The 23,168-nt window shown below is 35.5% G+C and overlaps 1 protein-coding gene and 1 pseudogene across 5 annotated transcripts in view; one reads left to right on the top strand and one right to left on the bottom strand.

Annotated features, from left to right (window-relative positions):
- The window catches only part of C4H8orf88 (chromosome 4 C8orf88 homolog), a 61,137-nt gene that overhangs the window by 14,311 nt on the left and 23,658 nt on the right, over nt 1–23,168 (bottom strand). For 2 of the 4 annotated variants that reach the window (XR_014843011.1, XM_021089133.2), the window contains one exon: nt 13,477–13,549. Coding sequence is in view for 3 of the 4 variants with exons in the window: in XM_021089133.2 (XP_020944792.1) it covers nt 13,477–13,549 (73 nt within the window). In the remaining variant the exon portion in view is untranslated. Of the gene's footprint in view, nt 1–7,109; nt 7,271–13,476; nt 13,550–23,168 lie in introns of those variants that run through there. The other 2 variants (XM_085021099.1, XM_085021100.1) reach the window with 2 other exon arrangements.
- LOC146403798 (2',5'-phosphodiesterase 12 pseudogene) lies at nt 821–6,890 on the top strand (annotated as a pseudogene). The gene has a single exon (XR_014843010.1). The product of XR_014843010.1 is annotated as a 2',5'-phosphodiesterase 12 pseudogene (transcript).

Below are 23,168 nucleotides of genomic sequence, written 5' to 3'. Positions count from 1 at the left end.
ATTACTAATATATTACTAATAGTTTCAGGAAGAAAACAGAGAAGAAAATGGAGATGAGAAACATCATCTAAGAAACAGCCACAAATTTCCACATTAGAAGAACCTAAGTCTTGAGACTGAAGAAATTCACTAATTGCTCAGGGTAAAAAACTGAGGAAAAAAACAAAAAAAAAGACTACACAAAGGTACAACATTTGGAAATTTCAGAAAAGAAAAATACACAATCTAAAATATATCCAGAGCAACAATAGCAAAACAAAACAAAATGCAAATATTAAACAAAGACCTTCAGGAGTTCCTGTCATGGCTCAGTGGTTAACGAACCCAACTAGGAAACATGAGGTTGCAGGTTCAATCCCTGGCCCTGCTCAGTGGGTTAAGGATCCAGCGTTGCCGTGAGCTGTGGTGTAGGTCATAGAAATGGCTCAGATCCTGCATTGCTGTGGCTCTGGCATAGGCCGGAAGCTACAGCTCCAACTAGACCCCTGGCCTGGGAACCTCCATATACCATAGGTGCAACCCTAAAAAGGGAAAAAAAAAAAAAGACCTTTATAAAGGGCCTTGGGGGATTGGGAATCAAAATGGCACTGGAGTTGATAGAATTAAGAGCCATTTAATACAGACTGCTAGGGGAATGCTTAATGAAGAAATGATAGCTAAATTTGCTGAAGAATTTTGTGCCATTTTAACTTGCCTAGGAACATCAACCCCAGTCCAGCTTGCCTATGGTTTTGAAAATAGGCCTCATTCTTGGTACAGGTTCACAGTCCCAGAGAGAGCAGTAGAGACTAGTCTCAAATAATTGTAGTGGGTGTTTTTTGTTTTTGTTTTTGTTTTTTGACCTGTCTGGTAGCTCCTTCAGGAATCATCTCAAAGGACTTGCTTATATTTCACCTAAGAACTCTCCAAAGTCTGAGGCTACTTAATGAATCCATTTGTCAACACATTTATAGGGAAATGTATTAGCCACTTCCACCTAGGACAAAGGGTAACAACTGGAACAAACAAAAGGCAAAACGAAAAGCTTGGGAAGAAAGGCTAGGAAAAGAGATCTGTTTGGGAATAAGGGCACTGAAAGAATCTCAGATGTTTGGAGGAAGTTAGATAGACTCCTACTCAGAGAAAGGCTTGAGTATGCCCAAGCTCTTATCCCTGGCTTACCTTCAGGTCCCTCACAAGCAAAAAGTAAAGGCAAAGGCAGAGTTGTAAACTGCCTGACTTGAGTACTGAAGGCACACCCCAATACACACGCACAGAGGTCATACACAAATACTGAGAGAGAATTTTTTGTTTTGTTTTTTGGATCTAGGCATGGAAGGAAATCTTTGCTGAATCATTAGCTGACCATGAAGATATCACAAGAGACTAGAGCATCCACACATGACACATACAGACTTCATAATATTAGTTTATAAAAGTCACTAAAGAAATGACAATTACAATAAGCAGCAACAACAGACCCTGGGAAGAGTGAAAAATTGGATCTCCACAGTTAGCATATTAATTGAAGTACAATACTGAAGCAAATAATTCACTAGAAAAGTTTAATACCAGGTATGAGGAGGCAAAAGAATCAGCAAATTTAAAAATTACAAGAGTTTCTATTGTGGCTCAGCAGGTCAAGAACCTGATTAGTATTCATGAGGATTCAGGTTTGATCCCTGGCCTCACTCAGTGGGTTAAGGATCCAGCATTGCTGTAAGCTGTGAGATAGGTCACAGATATGGCTCAGCTCTGGCACTGCCGTGGCTGTGGCTTAGGCTGGCAGCTGCAGCTCTGATTTGGCCTGTAGCCTGGGAACTTTCATATGTCACAAGTTCAGCCTTAAAAAGAAAAAAGAAATATAAGTCAATGACATTATCCAGTCTGATGAGTGGAAACATATAGAATGAAAAAAAAAAAAAAGGAACAGAGCCTAAGTTACCTATAGGAGCATATCAAGAATACCAAAATAAATAAATAAATAATGCATAATGGAAGACCCAAGAGGAGAGGGGAAACAGAAAAAGCATGAAAAATATTTCAAGAAATAACAGCAGAAAACTTCCCAAATTTAATGAAATACACTGACACATTCAAGAAGCTCAATGAACTACGAATAGAATACACTCGAAGAGATTCACACTGAGATGCATTATAAGCAAATTGTTAAAAGCCTAAAAGAAATTCCTGAAGTTAGAGACAGCAGTAATTTACCACTTAAAAGCAATTCTCAATATTGGATAAAAAGCTGATTTCTCATCTGAAACCATGGAAGCTAGAAGGCATTGGGATGACAAAGTTACTGAAAAAGCAAAAAATCTGTCAACCAAGAACTGTTGTTTTATGTATAAAAAGGCATAATTATAAATCTAGGCTGATAGATTATACAATGTATAAAGACATGTACAAGTATGTATAAATATGAATAAAGACAATAAAACATATAGGTGTGATGTAGCTACTAGGAGTAAAATTCTATATAATACTGAAAATAAACCAATATTAATTCAAACAGGATTGTTATAAATTAAGTGCAACCATTAGGAAAATAACTAAAAAATTAAGGACAAGGGAAATAAAAATGATACACTAAGAAGAATCTATTAAACACAAAAGGAGGCATTAATGAAAGAACTGAAGACCAAAAAAGATAAAATACTTGAAGACAAATAACATAATGGGTAGAGTTAACCCTTCCTTATCTGTTATTACATTAAATGTCTCAAACCCTCTAATTAAAAAGCAGATTGTCAGAATGGATTAAAATATGATTCAATTGTATGTTGTCTAAAGATACTCCCTTAGAGCCAATCACAAAATAAGTTGAAAAGTGAAAGAATGAAAAAGATATTTGAGGCATACAGCAACCAAGAGTGGGTATACTAACTTAGATTAAAAAAAAAAAACTTTAAACAATAAAAAACAAACATTAACAATTTTTACAGGGGTAAGTTCATTAAGAAGATAACAATTATAAACATATATGTACCTAACAAAAGCAGGGAAAACTGACAGAATCGAAGGATCAAATAGGCATTTTAACAGTAACAACTGGAGACTTCGAAGCCCATAATGAATGATAAACTAGACAGAATATCAACAAGGAAAGAGAGGACAAGAACACTATAAGCCAAATAGACCTAGCAGAAATAGAACACTTCACTCAATAACAGCGGGATATGCATTCTTCTGCAGTACACATGAAACATTCTACAGGACAAACCATTTGTTAGACCACAAAAGAAAAGAAATCTCAGTAAATTTTAAAACACTGGCATCATACAAAGTATCTTCTCTGACCACAATGGACTGAAACTAGAAACCAATAAAAGAAGTAAAATTGGAAAATTTTAAAAATGTGTGGACCCTCATCTGCACTGTCTCCTATAACCTTCTGGCTGACACATATGTCTAGACTGAGTTCTCACAGATGGTCCTGTACCTGTACTGTGCCCCTTACACCCTGGAACTCAACTACTGCCAGAAGCTTATCCAAAAGGAACTCACGGGCTACAACGCTGACCTCGTCTGTTTGCAGGAAGTTGACCGCAATGTGTTTACAGACAGCTTGGTGCGGGCCTTCAAGGCCTTTGGGCTGGAGGGGGTGTTTCGAATCAAGCAGCACGAAGGCCTCGCTACTTTTTACCAAAAGTCCAAGTTCAACCTCCTTAGCCAGCATGACATTGCTTTCCATGAGGCCCTGCAGTCTGACCCACTTCACAAAGAACTGCTAGAGAAACTGGTTTTGTACCCATCAGCACAGAAGAAGGTGTTTCAGAGATCTTCTGTCCTTCAGGTTTCTGTTCTTCAGTCTACAAAGGACTCCTCTAAAAACATATGTGTTGCTAATACCCATCTCTACTGGCAGCCCAAAGGTGGGTACATTCATCTCATTCAAATGGCAGTAGCCTTGGCTCATGTTAGACATGTCTCTTGTATTTTGTATCCTGGCATATCAGTTATATTTTGTGGGGGCTTTAATAGTACCCCATTAACAGAAATGTATCACTTTGTCATCAATGGCAACATTCCAGAGGATCATGAAGCCTGGGCTTCCAATGGGGAAGAAGAACCAAGCAACATGTTTCTTACCCATTTCTTCAAAATGAAAAGTGCTTGTAGTGAACCTGCTTACATAAATTATGTTGGTGGTTTTCACGGATATCTGGATTACATTTTCATTGACTTAAAAGCTTTAGAGGTTGAACAGGTGATTCCATTACCAAGTCATGAAGAAATCACCACCCACCAGGCCTTACCTAGTGTTTCCCATCCTTCTGATCATACAGCACTTGTGTGTGAATTAAAATGGAAACAGATTTGTGTTTAATGGAATTTAAGACTGCTTTAATAGGAAATTTAATATGAATCAAAGCTTATGTGTAACCTTTAATGGAAAACTAGACACCAAGGTAAAATATTCTTACAATAAAAAATAAATAAATAAAAATTAAAAATATGTGGAAATTTCCATAGTGGTTGTACCAATTTACATTCCCACCACCAATGGAAGAGGGTAACTTTTCCTCCATACCCTCTCCAGCATTTGCTATTTGTTGACTTGTTAATGATGGCCATTCTAACTGGTGTGAGGTGGTACCTCACTGTAGTTTTGATTTGCAATTCTCTAATATACGATGTTGAGCATTCTTTCATGTGCCTGTTGGTCATCCATATGTCTTCTTTGGAGAAATAACTATTTAGGCCTTCTGCCCATTTTTCAATTAGATTGTTGGTTTTTTTGTTGTTGAGTTACATGAGTTGTTTGTGTATTTTAGAGATTAGGCCCTTGTCTGTTGCATTGCTGGCAAAGATTTTCTCCAATTCTGTGGGTTGTCTTCTCGTTTTTTTAAAGGTTTCCTTTGCTGTGCAAAAGCTTATGAGTTTAATTAGGTCCCATTAGTTTATTTGTGTCTTTACTGTCATTATTCTAGGAGGTGGATCAAACAAGATGTTGCTGTGATTTATGTCAAAGAGCATTTCTTCCTATGTTCTCCTCTAGGAGTTTTATATTATCTGGCCTGATATTTAGGTCTTTAATCCATTTTGAGTTTATTTTTGTATATGGTGTTAGACAGTGTTCTAATTTCATTCTTTTACATATAGCTTTCCAGTTTTCCCAGCACTATCTTTCTTCCAGTGTATGTTCTGTCCTCCTTTGTCACAGATTACTTGACCATAGGTACTTGGGTTTTAATCTGGGCTTTCTATCCTCTTCCATTGGTCTATATTTCTGTTTTTGTGCCAATACCATATTGTTTTGATGACTTTGTAGTACTGTCTAAAGTCAGAAAGCTTGATTGCTCCATTTTCGTTTTTCTTTTTCAAAATTGCTTTGGCTATTCAGGGTCTCTTGTGTTTCCATACACATTCGAAAATATTCAGTTCCAGTTCTGTGAAGAATGTCTTTGGTAATTTGATAGGGATTGCACTGAATCTGTAGATTGCCTTGGGTAGTACAGTCACTTTCACAATTGATTCTTCTAATCAAAGAGCATGGTAAATCTTTCCATTATGGAGGTACCTCAGAAAACTAAATACAGAGATACCATATGATTCAGCAATTCCACTGCTGGGCATACATACAGAGAAAACTTTCATTGAAAAAGATACATGAACCCCTATATTCATAGCAGCACTATTCACAATAACCAAGACATACAACCTAAACGTCCATCGACACATGAATGGAATAAGACGATGTGGTATACATACATACACACACACACACATACACACACATATATACACACACATACACACACACACAAACACAATGGAATATTAGCCATAAAAAGACAAACTAATGCCACTTTCAGCAACATGGATGGATCTAGAGACTCTCATACTAAATGAAGGAAGCCAGAAAGAAAAAGACAAATACCATATGATATCACTTATTTGTGTTACCTAAAACATGGAACAGATGATCCTATCTGGAAAAAAAAAAAAAGAAAGAAAGAAAGAAACAGATCATGGCCAAGAACAGTCTTGGAGTTCCCATGGGGAAAGGGGAGGTAGTGAGATAGATGGGCATTTGGGGGGTTTTTTGGATGCAAACTGTTATATTTGTAATGGATGGGCAATGGAACCCTACTGTGCAACACAGAAATGTGTGTGATTAGGTTACTTTCTTGTACAGCAGAACTTGATAAAACATTGTAAATCAACTATACTTTATTAATAAAAAAAGAAAAATACATGGCAATTAAAAACATATTCTTAATCAATGGGTCAAAGAATAAACAACAGAAGACTGAGAAAATACTTTGAGACACGAAAACAAGGAGACAACATACCAAAACTTTGGGATGCTGCAAAAGCAGGACTCAGAGCAAAATGAATAGCTACAAATGCCTACCCTTAAAAAAAATGGCTCAAATCTATAACTAACATCAAACATTATAGGAACTAGAAAAATAAGAACAAACTAAATCAAAAGCCAGAAGAATAAAGGAAATAAGAAAGATTAAAGTGGAGATAAATGAAATAGAGACAGAATAACAAGAGAACGTCAAGAAAACCAAAAGTTGGTTATTTGAAGAGATGAAAACCTACAAAGACTAAGAAAAAAAGATTCAAATTACTAATAACATGAATGACAATGATTCTGTAGCCTACAACTTTGCTTAATTCATTAGCTCTAATTTTATGCAGATTAAGATTTTCTATACATAACTGTGTCATGTGTGAATAAAGAATATTCTGTCCTTTCTTATTTGAAAATCTTTTATTTCTTCTTCTTGACTAATTGCTCCCATAAGAACTTTCATAATGCTGAATGAAAGTGGGCATCCTTTACATGTTCTTGATCTTAGGTAGGAAAGCTTTCAGTCTTTCACCATTGAGTATGATGTTAACTGTGGGTTTTCCATACATACTTTTTATCATGCTGAGAAGTCCCCTTCTATTCCTTCCTTCTGAGAGTTTTTAATCAAGAAAGGGTATATTATTGGGTTTTTCCAAATGTCTTTTCAGCATCAAATGTGAAAGTGATATGCCCTTTTTGTTCCTATATTCTGTTAATGTGGTGTATTATACTGATTGATATTCCTATATTAAACCACACTTGCATTCTGGGGATTAATCCCTCTTGGCCAACGTGTATAATCTTTTTTGCTATGCTACTAAAGATGGTTTTCAAGTATTTTACTGAGAATTTTTGCAGCTAATTCTAAAGAATATTGGTCTGGAGTTTTCTTTTCATGTGATATCCTTGTATGGCTTTTATATCAGAGTAATACTGACCTCATAGAACAACTGGGTAGTGTTCCCTCCTCTTCAATTTCTGAAAGAGTGTGAGAAGGATTGGTATATTAATCCTTCTTTAAGTGTCCTCTAGAATTCACCAGCGAAGCCATCAAATCTTGGAGTTTTCTTTGTTAGAAGATTTTTTTAATTACAAATTCAATCTCATTACTTAATCTATAAATTTATTCAGATTTTCTTTCTTCTGGAATAAGTTTTGGTAATTTCTGTATTTCCAATAACTTTACCATTACATCTAAGTTACCTAATTTTTTGGTACACAATTTATTATTCATACTTTTATTATCATTGTTCTTTTTAAGCTCATATTAATGTCGCCACAAAACCAATTGTACTTTTTACACTATTAATCAACAATCCAAAAAAGAAATTAAGAAAACAAGTTCATTAGCAACATAAAGACAATACATAGGAATAAGCTTAACCAAAAAGGTACAAAACATGTATACTGAAAGTTGTAAAACACTGCTGAAAGAAATTAAATAATACCTGAGAAATATATACAGAGAACTACCATATGACCCAACAATCCCACTCTTGCGCATATAACCAGACAAAACTTTCCTTAAAAGAGACACATGCGGAGTTCCCGTCATGGCGCAGTGGTTAACGAATCCGACTAGGAACCATGAGGTTGCGGGTTCGATCCCTGCCCTTGCTCAGTGGGTTAACGATCCGGCGTCGCCATGAGCTGTGGTGTAGGTTGCAGACGCGACTCGGATCTTGCCTTGCTGTGGCTCTGGCGTAGGCCGGCGGCTACAGCTCCGATTCAACCCCTAGCCTGGGAACCTGCATATGCCACTGGAGCGGCCCAAGAAATGTCAAAAAGACAAAAAAAAAAGAAAAAGACACATGCACCCGCATGTTCATTGCAGCACTATTCACAATAGCCAAGACATGGAAACAATTCAAATGTCCATCAACAGATGACTGGATTAGGAAGATATGTATATATACACAATGGAATATGACTCAGCCATAAAAAAGAACAAAATAATGCCATTTGCAGCAACATGGATGGAACTCTCTAGAGACTCTCAAACTGAATGAAGTTAAGCCAGAAAGAGAAAAATAAATACCATATGATATCACTTATATCGGGTATCTAATATAAAGGCACAAATGAACCTTTCCACAGAAAAGAAAATCATGGACTTGGAGAATAGACTTGTGGATCCCAAGTGGGAAGGGGAGGCAGTGGGGTAGATGGGGAGCTTGGGGTTATCAGATGCAAATTATTGCTTTTGGAATGGATTAGTGACGAGATCCCATTGTGTAGCACTAGGAACCATGAAAAAAAATACTTTAAAAAATGGAAATATATCCCATGTTCATGGATTGGAAGATTTAATGTTGTTAAGATGGCAATAATGCCCCCAAATGATCTACAAATCCAATGCCATCCCTTCAAAATTCCAACAACCTGTTTTCGGCAGAAATGGAAAAGCAGATCCTAAAAAATACATGGAACTCCGAGGGCTCTCAAATAACCAAACAACTGGAAAAAAAAACAAAGTTGGAAGACACATATCTACCAATTTCAAAACTTACCATAAAGCTATAGTAAACAAAGCCTGTGATTTGGACATAAGGGTAAACATACAGATCAAGTGAACAGAACCAAAAGTCCAGGAGTAAACACATAAACCTATGGTCAAAAGTTTTCAACAAAGGTGTCATGTCTAACAAATAGTGATGAGACAACTGGAAAGCCAATGCAAAAATAAATAAACTTGGTGTCTTACCATTTTCCAACAACATGTCTTTTACCTCCCAAGGTAGGTTTATCCCAAGGTATTTTATTTTTGTTGATGTGACTGTAAATGGGATTATTTCTTTTATTTCTCATGCTGATCATTAGTTGTTAGTGTATAGAGATGAAACAGAACACTGTATTATTTTTTCTCCTGCAACTTTAATAATTCATTGATGAGCTCCAGTGGTGCTTTTATGGCATCTTTAGGATCTTCCATGTCATACTCAAACAGTGACAGTTTTACTTTTCCAGTTCTCTTTTGGATTCATTTTTTTTGTCTGATTGCTGTGGCTAGGACTTCCAACATCATGCTGAACCAAAGTGGTGAGAGCGGTCATCCCTGTCTTCTTCCAGATCTTAAAGGAAATGTGTTTTCAGCTTTAAGCTTTTTTTTTTTTTTTCAGGATGTTGAATTTTGTGAAAAGATTTTTCTTTATCTAATGAGATGATCATATGATTTTTATTCTGCAATCTATTAATGTCAGATATCACATTGATTTATTTGTGAATTCTGAAAAATCCTTGAATCCCTGAAATAAATCCCACTTGCTCATGGTGTATGATACTTTTGGTATATTGTTGGACTTGGTTTGCTAATATTTTGATGAAAGAAACTGAAGATGACAAAAACAGATGGAAAGATATACTTTGTTCATGAACTGAAAGAATATTAATATTATTAAAATGACTATACAGCCCAAGACAATCTATAGATTCAGATGCAATCTCTATCAAAATATCAGTGGCATTTTTCACAGAAACTAGAATGATTTTAAAATTTCTATGGGAATACAAAAGACCTCTGAATAGCCAAAACAATCTTGGAAAGAGGAAGAGAACTGAAGGAATCATGCTCTCTGACTTCAGACTATACTACAAAGCTACAGTAATCAAGACACTATAGATATTACAGTATAGCACAGGGAACTAAATTCAATATCCTGTAATAAACCATAATGAAAAATATTATGAAAAGGAAAATGTATGTATAACTGAATCGCTTTGCTGCACATCAGAAACTAACATAACATTGTAAATTGAGTACACTTCAATTTAAACAAAAACAGTATAGTACTGGCACAAAAAGAGACACATGGGTCAATGGAATAGAATAGAGAGCCTAGAAATAAACCCATGAACTTATGATCAATTAATCTACCACAAAGGAAGCAACACTAAACAGTGGAGAAAAAGAGAGTACCTTCAATAAGTGGTGCTGGGAAAACTGGATAGGCACACATAAAAGAATGAAACTAAAAGTCTCTAATACCATATACAAAAATAAACTCAAAATGGTTCAAAGACCTAAATATAAAACCAGAAACCATAAGACTCCTAGAATAAAACATAGATGGAATACTCTTTGATATAAATTGTGGCGATATTTCTTGGAGTTGTCTCGCAAAGCAAAGGAAATAAAAGCAAAAATAAACAAATCAGTCCTCTTAAAAACTTCTGATGAATAAGGAGTTCATATTCAAAATATATAAACCGCTCATACAATTTAATGTCAAATAAATAACCCAATTAAAAATGAGAAAACACCTGAATAGACAATTTTTCAATAAGCCATACAAATGGCCAACCAGCACACGAAAAGTTGTCCAATATTGTTAATCATTAGAGAAATGCCAATTAAAATCAGTGAGATATCACTTTTATGATAGTCAGAAAAGCTATCATAAAAAAGAATCTAGGGAGTTCCTGCCATGGCGCAGCAGAAACAAATTCAACTAGGTACCATGAGGTTGTGGGTTCGAGCCCTGGCCTCACTCAGGGGGTTATGGATCCAGCGATGCCATGAGCTGTGGAGTAGGTCACAGACTTGGCTTGGATCTGGCATTGCCATGGCTGTGGTGTAGGCTGGCAGCTATAGCTCTGATTACACCCCTAGTCTGGGAACCTCCACATGCCATAGGTGTGGCCCTAAAAGGCAAAAAAAAAAAAAAAAAAATTAAAAAATTTTACAAAATAAAGAAGAATACAAATAACAAATGTTGGTAAGGATGTAGAGAAAAGGGAACCTTTGTACACTTTTGGTGGCAATATAAATTGGTGTATTCACTAAGGAAATAGAATAGATATTTCTCAAAAAAACTAAAAATTGAACTATCAGATGACCCAGGAATTCCTGGGTATTTTTTTATTTGATTATATTTTCCTGGTTATTTATTTAATAAATTCTTGGGTATTTATTTGAAAAAAATGAAAACACTAATTTGAAAGAGTACATGCATCCCAATGCTCAAGGCAACAACCTGAGTATCCATCCAACAAATGAGTGGATAAAGAAAATGCGGCATATATACACTATACAGTATCACTCAGCCATTAAAAAATGAGTTTGCCATTTGCTACAACATGGATGGACGTGGAGGGTATTATGCTAAGTGAAATAAGTCAGATAGAAAAAAAGACAAATACTATATGATACCACTTATATGTGGAATCTAAAAAATAAAAACTATTAAATATAACAAAAAAGAAAGAGACTCATAGATATATAGAACAAATTAGTGGTTACCAGTGAGGAGAGGGAAAGGAGAGACAGTATAGGGGTAGGGTATTAAAATGTACAAACTACTATATATAAAATTAGTAAGTTACAGGGATATACAGTACAACAGAGGGAGTATAGCCAATATTTTACAGTAACTATACATGGAATATAACTTTAAAAAATTGATTCAGTATGTTGTACACCTGAAACTTATATAATATTGTACACCAACTATACCTCAATAACGAAAGTGAATGTGGGCTTAATAACTCACACTATATACAAATATTAACTCATAATGGATCTAAGATCCAAATGTAAGAGTTAAAACTATAAAACTCATAGTGATAAATATTTCTGAGGTTTCTTCGGGGGTGAAAAGAGTGTTCTTGAATTAAATAGCGGTGATGATTACACAATATTGTACATTTAAAATGGTTTAAAGCAGGTTAGAGTTTGCCAGTGGCTACACAGAGGAGAGAACTGGGGGAGGGGGAGTTTACTTCTTAATGGGTATGAGGTTTCTTCAGGGGTGAATAAAAGTTCTCAAATTATATAGTGGTGATGGCTGCATGATATTATACATTTAAAATGGTTAAATTTCCTCCAGGGGAAAATATACCAAGTGATGTATCTGATCATAAGGAAATATTATACATACGTGTGGCAGAGTTGTTGGAACGACTGAAGGGCAAAGTTAACAAGTTATACAGAAAAACAAGGCAAACATTAGGTCCAGGAAAAATGATAGATTGTATAAAACAGAGACATGCACCTCTTGGCTAAGCAACTACATTTATAGGCAAATAATATAAAGACTGATAATGCTTTATCTGAAAATTATGAAGTAACTATGTGGTAGGGAGAGGTTAGATAGAAGAGCTAAAGAAGTGAGAAGACTGACGAGGAAGACATAAGTTCTCATATTTCAAAAGAGGCCATCAAAATATGATATCAAAAAATGAGAAACATGGAGTTCCCATTGTGGCTCAGCAGGTTAAGAACCTGACATAGTCTCTGTCAGGATGTGGCTTTGATCCCTGGCCTAGCTCAGTGGGTTAAGGTTCTGGTGTTGCCACAAGCTACAGCATAGGTCACAGATGTGGCTGATAGTGGTGTTGCCATGACTGTGGCACTGGCCTGCAGCTGCAGCTCCAATTCAACCCCTAGCCCAGGAACTTCCATAGTGCTCCAGGTGCGGCCATAAAAAGGAAAAAAAAATGAGAAACATGGAAATAATTTAAATATTTTACTGAGAATGTGCAGTTAAATACTAGAATAAAATGCTAATAAGAGTATTTTAATAAATGGTTAACTTTTAAAATTACACACATAGATTGTCAAAAATTTGGAAACTAAATGAATAAATAATCTGTTTTACTAAAAAGTAGCTGGGTGGGAGAGGCTATCAGATCTTCCCAAGAACAGTTCTTCCTTTCCCCATCAGTAATAAAATTAGCTGGCTACAAAGTTAAAGATTACATTTCCAGTCTGCTTTGTACAGCATGACTAAGCTCTGGCCAGTGAGACATTAAGTTGAAGTGAAATATGCAATTTATGGGTCATAACTTTTAAGAAGAACTTTCTTCGTCACTTACTTCCTGATGGCTAGAAAGGGGACATGCTGGCTGGAGTAGAGTCATCCATCTTGACCATGTGGTAAAGAGGGAAAAGCCATACAACAGTGTAATACTGGGGACAGCGCAACATCACAGTACAGAATGAGTATACCAGCTCAAAATTTTACATGATACAAAAGATACAGAAATAAACTTCTGTCTTGCTAAAGCCACTGTTATTATGATCTCCCCTTTAGAGCAGTTAAACCTAGAGCCTAATACAGACAGAAATCAACCAAAATAATATTAAAAATATCTTATATATATAAGTTTTATAGCTAAGCAAATATTAATTTTACATGAATGCTAAGACTCTCTTATGAAATTTGGGAATTATGGTAAAAATTTACCTTTTTTAACTGAAGACTGATGTTGTTGTTCATTAAGACCTTGAGAAAAGGCTTGCATTCCATTCGTTTTACACTATTAAAAGAAAAAGAAAATACATTTTTTAACTAGGGTTTAAAATTTTTATATAACCTTTTTGTTACCATCCAAAAATATTTTCCTAAACAGTCAAAGCATTAGTCAAGACATATTTTGGGGCTAAGGATAAGCAACTTTACTAAGAACGTCTATTAAAAATAAGCAACAAGGAGTTCCCGTCATGGCGCAGTGGTTATCGAATCCGACTAGGAACCATGAGGTTGTGGGTTCGGTCCCTGCCCTTGCTCAGTGGGTTAACAATCCGGCGTTGCCGTGAGCTATGGTGTAGGTTGCAGACGCGGCTCGGATTCTGAGTTGCTGTGGCTCTGGTGTAGGCTGGTAGCTACAGCTCCGATTAGACCCCTACCCTGGGAACCTCCATATGCCGTGGGGAGCGGCCCAAGAAATAGCTAAAAGACAAAAAAAAAAAAAAAAAAAAAAAAAAAGAAGCAACAAAAACATCTTTCAAAATAAATTCACATATAATTATAACTACTTTGTCATTATTATAATTATTTTTGAAAGGAAACAAAAAGCCAAAGATGAATTATTTGATCATAAAGATAAATAATTCCAAAGTAATTAAAAATAGATTTTAGTTCATGAAAACAGATATTTGTTAAAAAGATGCAATGATATTAGAGTATTTACTTTATTTCATCTCATGTGAAGTAATTTTTGATGTCAGTCTACAAGCATATGGGCTATTTCATCTAACACTTTGGAAACAGGGAAAATAAGAAAAAACTACTTTAGCCAATGAGGCAAAGAGAAAGCAGAAACATTGGTAGAGTTCAATGTCTTGGGGAGGGGGAGGCATTAGCCCAGTTTTCTAGACCTACTCGCAGGACCATCTTTATTATGAGATTGGTAAATTAATCTGATGACCTTAGAAAAAATCTTTTTAACTAACTCCTTTTGATTCCATGCTCACTAAGCAGTATCTTGATTACAATTTAGCTTCCCATAAATCTCCTTAGACCAGATACTACACTAGTGAAAACAGTAACAAATCACAGAGCACAAGACAGCAAGATTTCTCATAAAATAATAGGCTTTCTTATTTTATAAACAAGTTCCATGAATTTGGTCAATATGATCTACCCCTAAGAGATGATCTCCCTTTATGCTGACAAATATCAGTTAGCAAACAGTAAACGTGACCCGAGACCAAGGTAATTCACCAAGGTGGGATTCTTTGGAGACATCTGTCCTGAAAAATAAAGATCTCTGCTCCATTAATCACTATACCAGCAAGTTGTAGCTCATTCCTTATATATCCGCAAATTCGAACAAGGTAACTTTGCCTAAAGTCCAAAGGATTAATTTTCTACCCTATGACACAATGAAGAGTAGTGTAATTCTCCACTACTCAGATACCAGAAAAAAATCAAATTTAGAATTTTTAAATTTTTAAATAGCAGTAAGAAAAGATAGAGAAATACCAAAGATTCTGGTTTTCCAAAGTTCTGCCTTTTAGATTTAAAAAACTATAATATAAATTATATGGTCCTTTAAAAAATTAATTTCTTAAATTTGAAAATTTTGGCAGAGGCAGACTTCACTATATATGTAACACTACTTAAGTATAATATCTAAAATCAAACTCAAAAGTAAACTGTAATCAAAAAAAATCAAGAAAACAATCTCTCTAAAATAGTATCAGAAAAATAAAACACTTAGGAATGAATTTAACAAAGGCAGTGAAGTATCTGTATATGGAACACTGTAAGACACTGATTAAAGAAATTGAAGATGATATAAATAAAAGATACCCTGTAACTATTAAGTGGTAGTACTGTCCATACTACCTGAAATGATCTGCAGATTCAATGCAATCCCTATCAAAATTAAAATAGCATTTTTCATAGAAATAGGAAAAAAGTCCTAAAATTTACACAGAATCCCCAAAGACCCTGAGTAATCAAAGTAAACCTGAGTAAGAACAAATATGGAGACATTACATTCTGTGATTTCAAACTGCATTTCTTTTTTCCTTAGAACTTACTATTTTTTAATTCTTTATTATAGTTGATTTACAATGTCCTGTCAATTTCTGCTGTCTAGCAATATGATCCAGCTATACATATATATATCTATAAAACATTCTTTTTCTCACATTATCTTCCATCATGTTTAAACACAAGTGATTGGACATAGTTCCCTGTGCTATACAGCAGGACCTCATTGTTTATCTGCTCCAAATGGACTAGCGTTCATCTACTAACCCCCAACTCCCAGTCCATCCCACTCCCTCTCCCTCCCCCTTGGCAACAATAAGTCTGTTCTCCATGTCCATGAGTTTGTTTCTTACGTAGATAGGTTCATTTATGCCATATATTAGAGTCCACATATAAGTGGTATCATATGGCACTTGTCTTTCTTGTCTGACTCACTTCATTTAGTATGAGAATCTCTAGTTCCACCCACATTATGCTGCAAATGGCATTGTCATTTTTATGACTGAGTAGTATTTCATTGTGTACATTTACCACATCTTCTTAATCCATCCAACTGTCAATGGACATTTAGGTTCTTTCCATGTCTTGGCTATTGTGAATAATGCTGTGATGAACATAGGGGTGAGTTTATATCTATTTCAATGAAAGTTCTGTCCAGATATGTCCAGGAATGGGATTGCTAGATCATATTTTAGTTTTATATTTAGTTTTCTGAGGTATCTCCATACTGTTTTCCACAGAGGTTGTACCCATTCCTACCAAGAGTATAGGAGGCGTCCCTTTTCTCCACACCCTCTCTAGCATTTGTTATTTGTAGACTTATTAATGATAGCCATTCTGACTGATGTGAAGTGGTAACTCATTATAGTTTTGATTTGCATTTCTCTAATAATTAGTGATGTTGAGAATTTTTTCTAATACCACAAACTATATTTTAAAGCTCTAATAATCAAAATAGTCCAGTACTGGCATAACAATAGACCCAAAGACTAACAGAACAAAATAGCCACAAAATAAATCCACACAAATACATTTAACTAATCTTTGACAAGGGAGCTAAGAATATACAATGGAGAAGGGATAGTCTCTTCAAAAAAAGTAAGAAAATTGGATATCTACATGCAAAAGAATGAAACTGGACCCTTATCTTGCATTACACACACAAAAAAATGAATTCAAACTATATTAGAGACAAATATAAGACATGCACTCATAAAAACCCTAGAAGAAAACATAGGGGAAAAGCTCCCTGTGTTTGCTCTTGGCAATAATTTTTTTAGATATGACACCAACAATATAATCAACAAAAGCAAATATAAATAAGTGCAACTACATCAAACTAAAAAGCTTCTGCACAGCAAAAGAAACAATCAACAAAATTAAAAGGTAACATACAGAATGGGGATAAAATACCTGCAAACCATATATCCAATAAGGAGTTAATACCCAAAGTATATAAGGAATTCATACAATTCAATAGCAAAAAAAAATCTGATCAAAAAGTGGTCAGAGGACCTGAATAAATATTTTTCCAAAGAAGACATACAAATGACCAAGAAGTACATGAAAAGATGGTCAACATCACTAATCATTGGGGTGATGTAAGTCAAAACTACAATGAGATATCACCTTACACCTGTTAGACTGAATATTAACAAAAATGTAGGTGGGGAGATCCCGTCGTGGTATGGCACTTTAAGAGCCAGCATTGTCTATGTGGTGGTGTGGGTTCAATCCCCTGCCTGGCTTAGGGATTAAGGATCTCGCATTGCCGTGCAGCTATGGAATAGGTCAGATTCAATCCCTGGCCCAGAAACTTCCAAATGCTGTGGGTGTGGCCTAAATAAATAAATAAAAGTGTGTGTGAGTGTATAAGTGATAACAAGTATTGACAAGACCGGGAAAAAGGGGATTCTTGTACACTGTTGGTGGGTGTATAAATTGGTACAACTACTATGGAAAGCAGTATGAAAACATAAAACTACCATCTGATGTAGTAATCCCACTTCTGGGTATATATCCAAAGTAAAATAAGTTACTATTAAAGACAGTGCACTCTCATGTTTACTGCAGCATTATTCACAAAAGACAAGGTGTGGAAGCAACCTAAGTGTCCATCAATATATCATATTTATATATATATGAGTATTATTCTATGAATAATGGAATATTATTCAGCCAAAAAAAGAAGAAAAATTCTGCCATTTGTAACAACACAGATAAAACTGGAGGACATTATGCTTAGTGAAATCAGTCAGACACAGAAACACAAATATTGTATAATATCACTATATATGAAATCTAAAAAACTCCAACTCATAGAATCAGAGAATAGCATGGTGGTTTACCAGGAGCTGGAGGTAGGGGAAATGGTCAAAGGGTACAAATTTCCAATTATAAGATCAATAAGTTCTGAGGATCTAACACACAGCATAGTGATGATAATTATATTGTATTATATACTTAAAATTTGCTGAGAAAGTAGATCATAACACATACAAAAAAAATGTTAACCACATGATGTGAGGAACTGTGGTAATCATATCACAATGTATGTATCTATTAAATCATCAGGTTGTATACCTTTTTAAAAAAATCATGTGATACAACCTAAATATCTTAAATTTGTATTTTTAATCATATCTCAAATTTTAAAAAGTAAATTTACTTTGTCATGTCTGCACATAATAAAAATATATATTACTTCAAATCTTTCACACACCTACTAAAATTTTATATTACTTCAAATCTTTCACACACCTACTAAAATTTTATAAAATGATTATGTCTTATTTAATCATCATAATCTTACAAGGAAATAAGGCAAAAGTTATTATCACCATATTACAGGCAACAGAAATCAAGATAAGAAGTGTTTGGTAACAAACCCAAAAGTACACAGCTAAGAGACAGTTGAGCTAGCTTTTGAAACTCAGGGCAACTACAAGTAGTTATGAAGGCTGTGTATCTACAGGGGCACCATTCCCAGCATACATGTTGCAGATGTCATAGCAGATGGTGGCAGAGTATTTTATTCTAACAAAATCTGTATTCTAATTCTTGTAAAAGCACCAAATGTGTAGTAGTGGCCCTACTAATAAACCCACTCATTTAACAAACACAGAGTGCCTATTACATGACTGGCACTGTGCTTTGTACTGGGAATACAAAGATGAACGTGACATTCCAGTATGTGTTTTCAGAGGGCTCACAAAATAAAAGGTAGGCAGAAAAATAAAATGTCAAGTCACAATAAAACGTGAGAACTCAGTTCTATAATAAATATATGCAGAAGTGCAATGGAAGGGTTATCAAATTTGACTTAGAAATTTCTAGAAAGGCTTTACATAGGAAGTGATGCTTAAACAACACTAGTAGGATTAACAGGAGTTAGGTTGATTGACAAGTAAAAAATGAATGTTTATGAAAGAAAAGCAGCCTTGTGCTAGATAGCATAGGATAACATGACTAGTTTTTAGGAAATGAAAAAAGTTGAACAGGCTTTAGTAAAGCAAAATAAACATCAGTGGTTCGGGTATTTTTGTTTGTTTGTTTTTTAGTTTTAAGTCAAGGCTCTTTGTAATTTGTGATACAATACCTGGATATTCTATTTAGCCTTTTCAATTTCATAGGAAAAATGTTTCTAGACCCTATCACCCATCTTAAACAAATTTACACCACTAAAATAAGGAAGGAGAACAGGAACAGACAAATTCACATCAACATCCATTCCTAAAACAAAAATTAAAAAAGATTTATAAACACTATCAAAAGACAAAAGGTAAATAGGAAAAGTACTTTAACTCATAAAGACCTAATTTCTGTAGTATAAAAGAGCTCCTAAAAGAGTTTTCTGGTGGCCTAAAGGATAAAGGAACTTGATACCGTCACTGCTGTGGCTCAGTCACTGCTCTGGTGAAAAGTTTGATCCCTGGACCAGGAACAACTGCATGCCACAAGTGCAGCCCAAGAAATAAAAATAAAAAATAAAAGAGCTCCTAGGGAAACAATTGGGGGAAATATCATATAAAAAAAAGAATGAACAAAGGCCATGAACTGGTAATACAGATGAAAGGAAATTCATATTACTAAGCGATCAAGATGGCCGCAAATTCTTAACATTCCTCCTACCCCAAGTAAATTCTTTATCTCCTTTTCTTGACTCTATGCAAGCTCTGTGATTGCTCAGACCAATCTAATATGACAGACATGACACTGTGCTGGCTTCCAGGCCTTAATCTTAAAACCCAGACATGGTGCTATAGAGACCCCAAGCCACTTGAAGAAGCCAACTGTAAGTGCTTCCTCCAGTCTACAGGAGGACTAAATCTGACAGCCAGCATCAACTACCAGCCATGTGAGTGAACCATCTAGCCATCCAGTCCAGTCCAGTGTTTCAAGCACTCCCAACCCATATGCTATCTGACTAAAACCACACTACTAAGAAATGGCCACCTAGGAGTTTTCCTGCGGTACAGGAATTTGGCATTGTCACTGCAGCAGCTTGTGTTGCTGCTGTGGCGCAGATTCAGTCCCTAGCCTGGGAACTTCCAGATGCTGCCAGCATAGCTTAAAACAAAACAAAACAAAAAAACCACCACACACATTAAAAAAAGAAAGAAAGAGAAAGAAATGGCCAACTAAGCCCACTCAGCACACAGACCCATGAAAGATAATAACTTGTTAAGGCAAAGTTTTTAATACTGTTTTATGAAGTGATAATAAAAAACAGATTTTAAATAGTTATTCAGGGTGTTCCCGTCATGGCTCAATGGTTAATGAATCTGACTGGGAACCATGAGGTTGCAGGTTCAATCCCGAGCCTTGCTCAGTGGGTTAGGGATCCGGCATTGCCGTTGCAGACATGGCTTGGATCTGCCTTGCTGTGGGCTGTGGTGTAGACCGGTGGCTATAGCTGCGATTCAACCCCTAGCCTGGGAACCTCTATATGCTGCAGGAATGGCCCTAGAAAAGGCAAAAGGACCAAAAAAAAAAAAAAAAAAGTTATTCAGAAAGAAGGAAGGTAGTACCAGACATAAACATGGATTTACACAAAGAAATTAAGAGTTTTGGAAATGATAGTAAAATAAATTCATTCTTTTATTTTATAAGATTATTTTAAAAGATAATATACAAAAGCCAAAACAGTAACAATGTATTATGTTTTTATAGTACAAACTAAAGTAAAACCATTACAATAGCACAAGAATGGCAGAAAATACTCTATAAAAAGGCTATGAGATCTAAGAAGCGAGTTTACCAAGGCCAATGTGCAAAAACCAATAATATTTCTGTGTCCTAGAAACTGACACATGGAATTTGAAATTTACAAAAAATACCACTTACAAAAAATACAAAATGGAGTTCCCATTGTGGCTCAGCAGGTTAAGGACCCAACACTGTCTCTGTGAGGATGTGGGTTTGATCCCTAGTCTTACTCAGCGAGTTAAGGATCTGGTGTCGCTGGAAACTCCAGTGTAGGCTGAGGAAGCTGCTGTGGTTGTGGTGTAGTCCAGCACCTACAGCTCCAATATGACCCCTAGCCTGCGAACTTCCATATGCCACAGGTGCACCCTGCAAAAAAAAATAATAAAAAAAAAACTGATATGGAAATGCAGAGGACCCAGAATAAAAGAGACAAATTTGAAAAAAAAAAATTAAGTTAGTGAACTTTCATACCTGATACTTGATTATTAGAAAACCACAGCACTCTGTAAAGTGTGATGCTGACCTAGAAATAGACTGCTAGGAGATCTAATGTATAGCATAGTGACTATAGTTAACAATACTGTATTGTATATTTGAAAACTGCTAAGAGGGTAAATCTTAAATGCTCTCATCACAACAAAACAATAACAAAATAGTAATTACATGAAATGAAGCAAGTGCTAACTAAATCCACTGTGGTAAACATTCTGCAACATACTCATGTATCAGATCATCACACATACCGTAACTTATATAATATTATGTCAATTATATTTCAATAAAACTGGAATAAAAACATATAAATCAGTAGAACACAACAGAGTTTAGAAATAAATTTAAAAATGCATGATACAGTGATTTTCAACAAACTCTTATGATTCAGTGCTAAAAAGACAAACAACCCAAATACTTACTACATGCAGTAGACTCTGAACAGACACTTTGCCAAAAAGAAAAAAACAGAGGGCAAATAAACTCATGATAAAAATATACTTAATCCTTAGGAAAGGGCAAATATAAACTAAAATGAAATACAACTACTCACACACTAAAATGGCTAAAAACAAAAAGATTGACTATACCAAGCTCAATATACTTAATCCTTAGGAAAGTGCAAATATAAACTAAAATGAGATACAACTACTTACACACTAAAATGGCTAAAAATGAAAAGACTGACTATACCAAGTGTTGGTGAAAATATGAAGCAAGTTGTAATCGCACACACTACTGGTGGGAATGTAAGATGGTACAACCAGTTTGGAAAATACTTTGGCAGTTTCTTATGAAACTAAACCAAATTATCATGTAACGCCCCCATCAATTCCACTGCTATGTATTGTATATACGTCCACACAAAGACTAGAACACAATTATCTTCAATAGCATTATTCTTAATACCCCTGAACTAGGTATAATCCAATGTCCATCAACTGATTAATATGTAAGTTGTCCTTTATTCATACAGCTCAATATTATTCTAAATTAAAAAGAAACCAACTACTGATATATACAACATGGAAGAATCTCAAAAGCATTATGCTAACTAAAAAAAAAAAAAAAACTAACACTAAAGAATATACATGTGGAAGGTCTAAGACGGTGGAGTAGCAGGACATGAGACTCCTCTACTCCCACAAATACACTGAAAATACAACTACATGTGGAATAATTAGCACAGAAAATTTGTGAAAAACTGACAAAAGACCTCAGAATATGATAGAGTACAATACCAGATAGGGCAATAGAAAGAAGAAAGAAGAAGAGAAAAAGAAGTGAAAGGGAGTGAGAGAGCCGGGACCTGCTCTCCCAGGAGGGAGCTAGAAAGAGGAATAGCTTCTGCACCCCAGGAAGTTCCCCCACCAGGGAGGAGGAGCAGCCAAAAAAAGGAGGAGGAACTCTAGACAAATAGTGTGAAGCCCTTAAAAAGGAGACAGTCCTCCACAAATGGTGAGAACTAAGGGCAACATGCAACCATAGGCAGATACCAGCAGGTGTCAGGAAATAAAATTCTGGCCTTAGAGATCAGACCCAAATAGGGAGCTGTGGCTTGTTACATGGGAAAAAAACAGGGCTGGCCATGTGGGAACAGCCTGGAGGGACTACAGTATAGGGTGACCACAATTCAGAGGGTCTAAGCAGAGGCAAGGCAGTTAGGCTTAGACACTAGATGGCACTGTTTGGGAGAGCTGGAAAGAAGGGATGGGATCCACCACTAAAGCCTTGTTCCCTGTGTGCACTGGCTCAAACTGCAGGACACTACCTTCTTTGGCTTGGGAAATCACTTGGCAGTAGTGGCTGCCTAGCAATAGCTGGGAAGCAGCCCCACCCTTCATTTTTAGAAGAAGTTTAATGCATATAATTTAGGAGGCCAAGTAATAATTATGTTGCATTGCAAAAAACAAGGAAAATAGTTTTTGGATGATTCCCCATTTTCATTTAACTGT

This window comes from Sus scrofa, chromosome 4, assembly GCF_054392235.1.
Source record: "Sus scrofa isolate SSC_HxYL_T2T_F1_AM1 chromosome 4, Sscrofa_HxYL_maternal_Yorkshire_Landrace_v2.0, whole genome shotgun sequence".
NCBI classification, from domain to species: domain Eukaryota; kingdom Metazoa; phylum Chordata; class Mammalia; order Artiodactyla; family Suidae; genus Sus; species Sus scrofa.
This window is presented reverse-complemented; position numbering and strand designations above follow the sequence as displayed.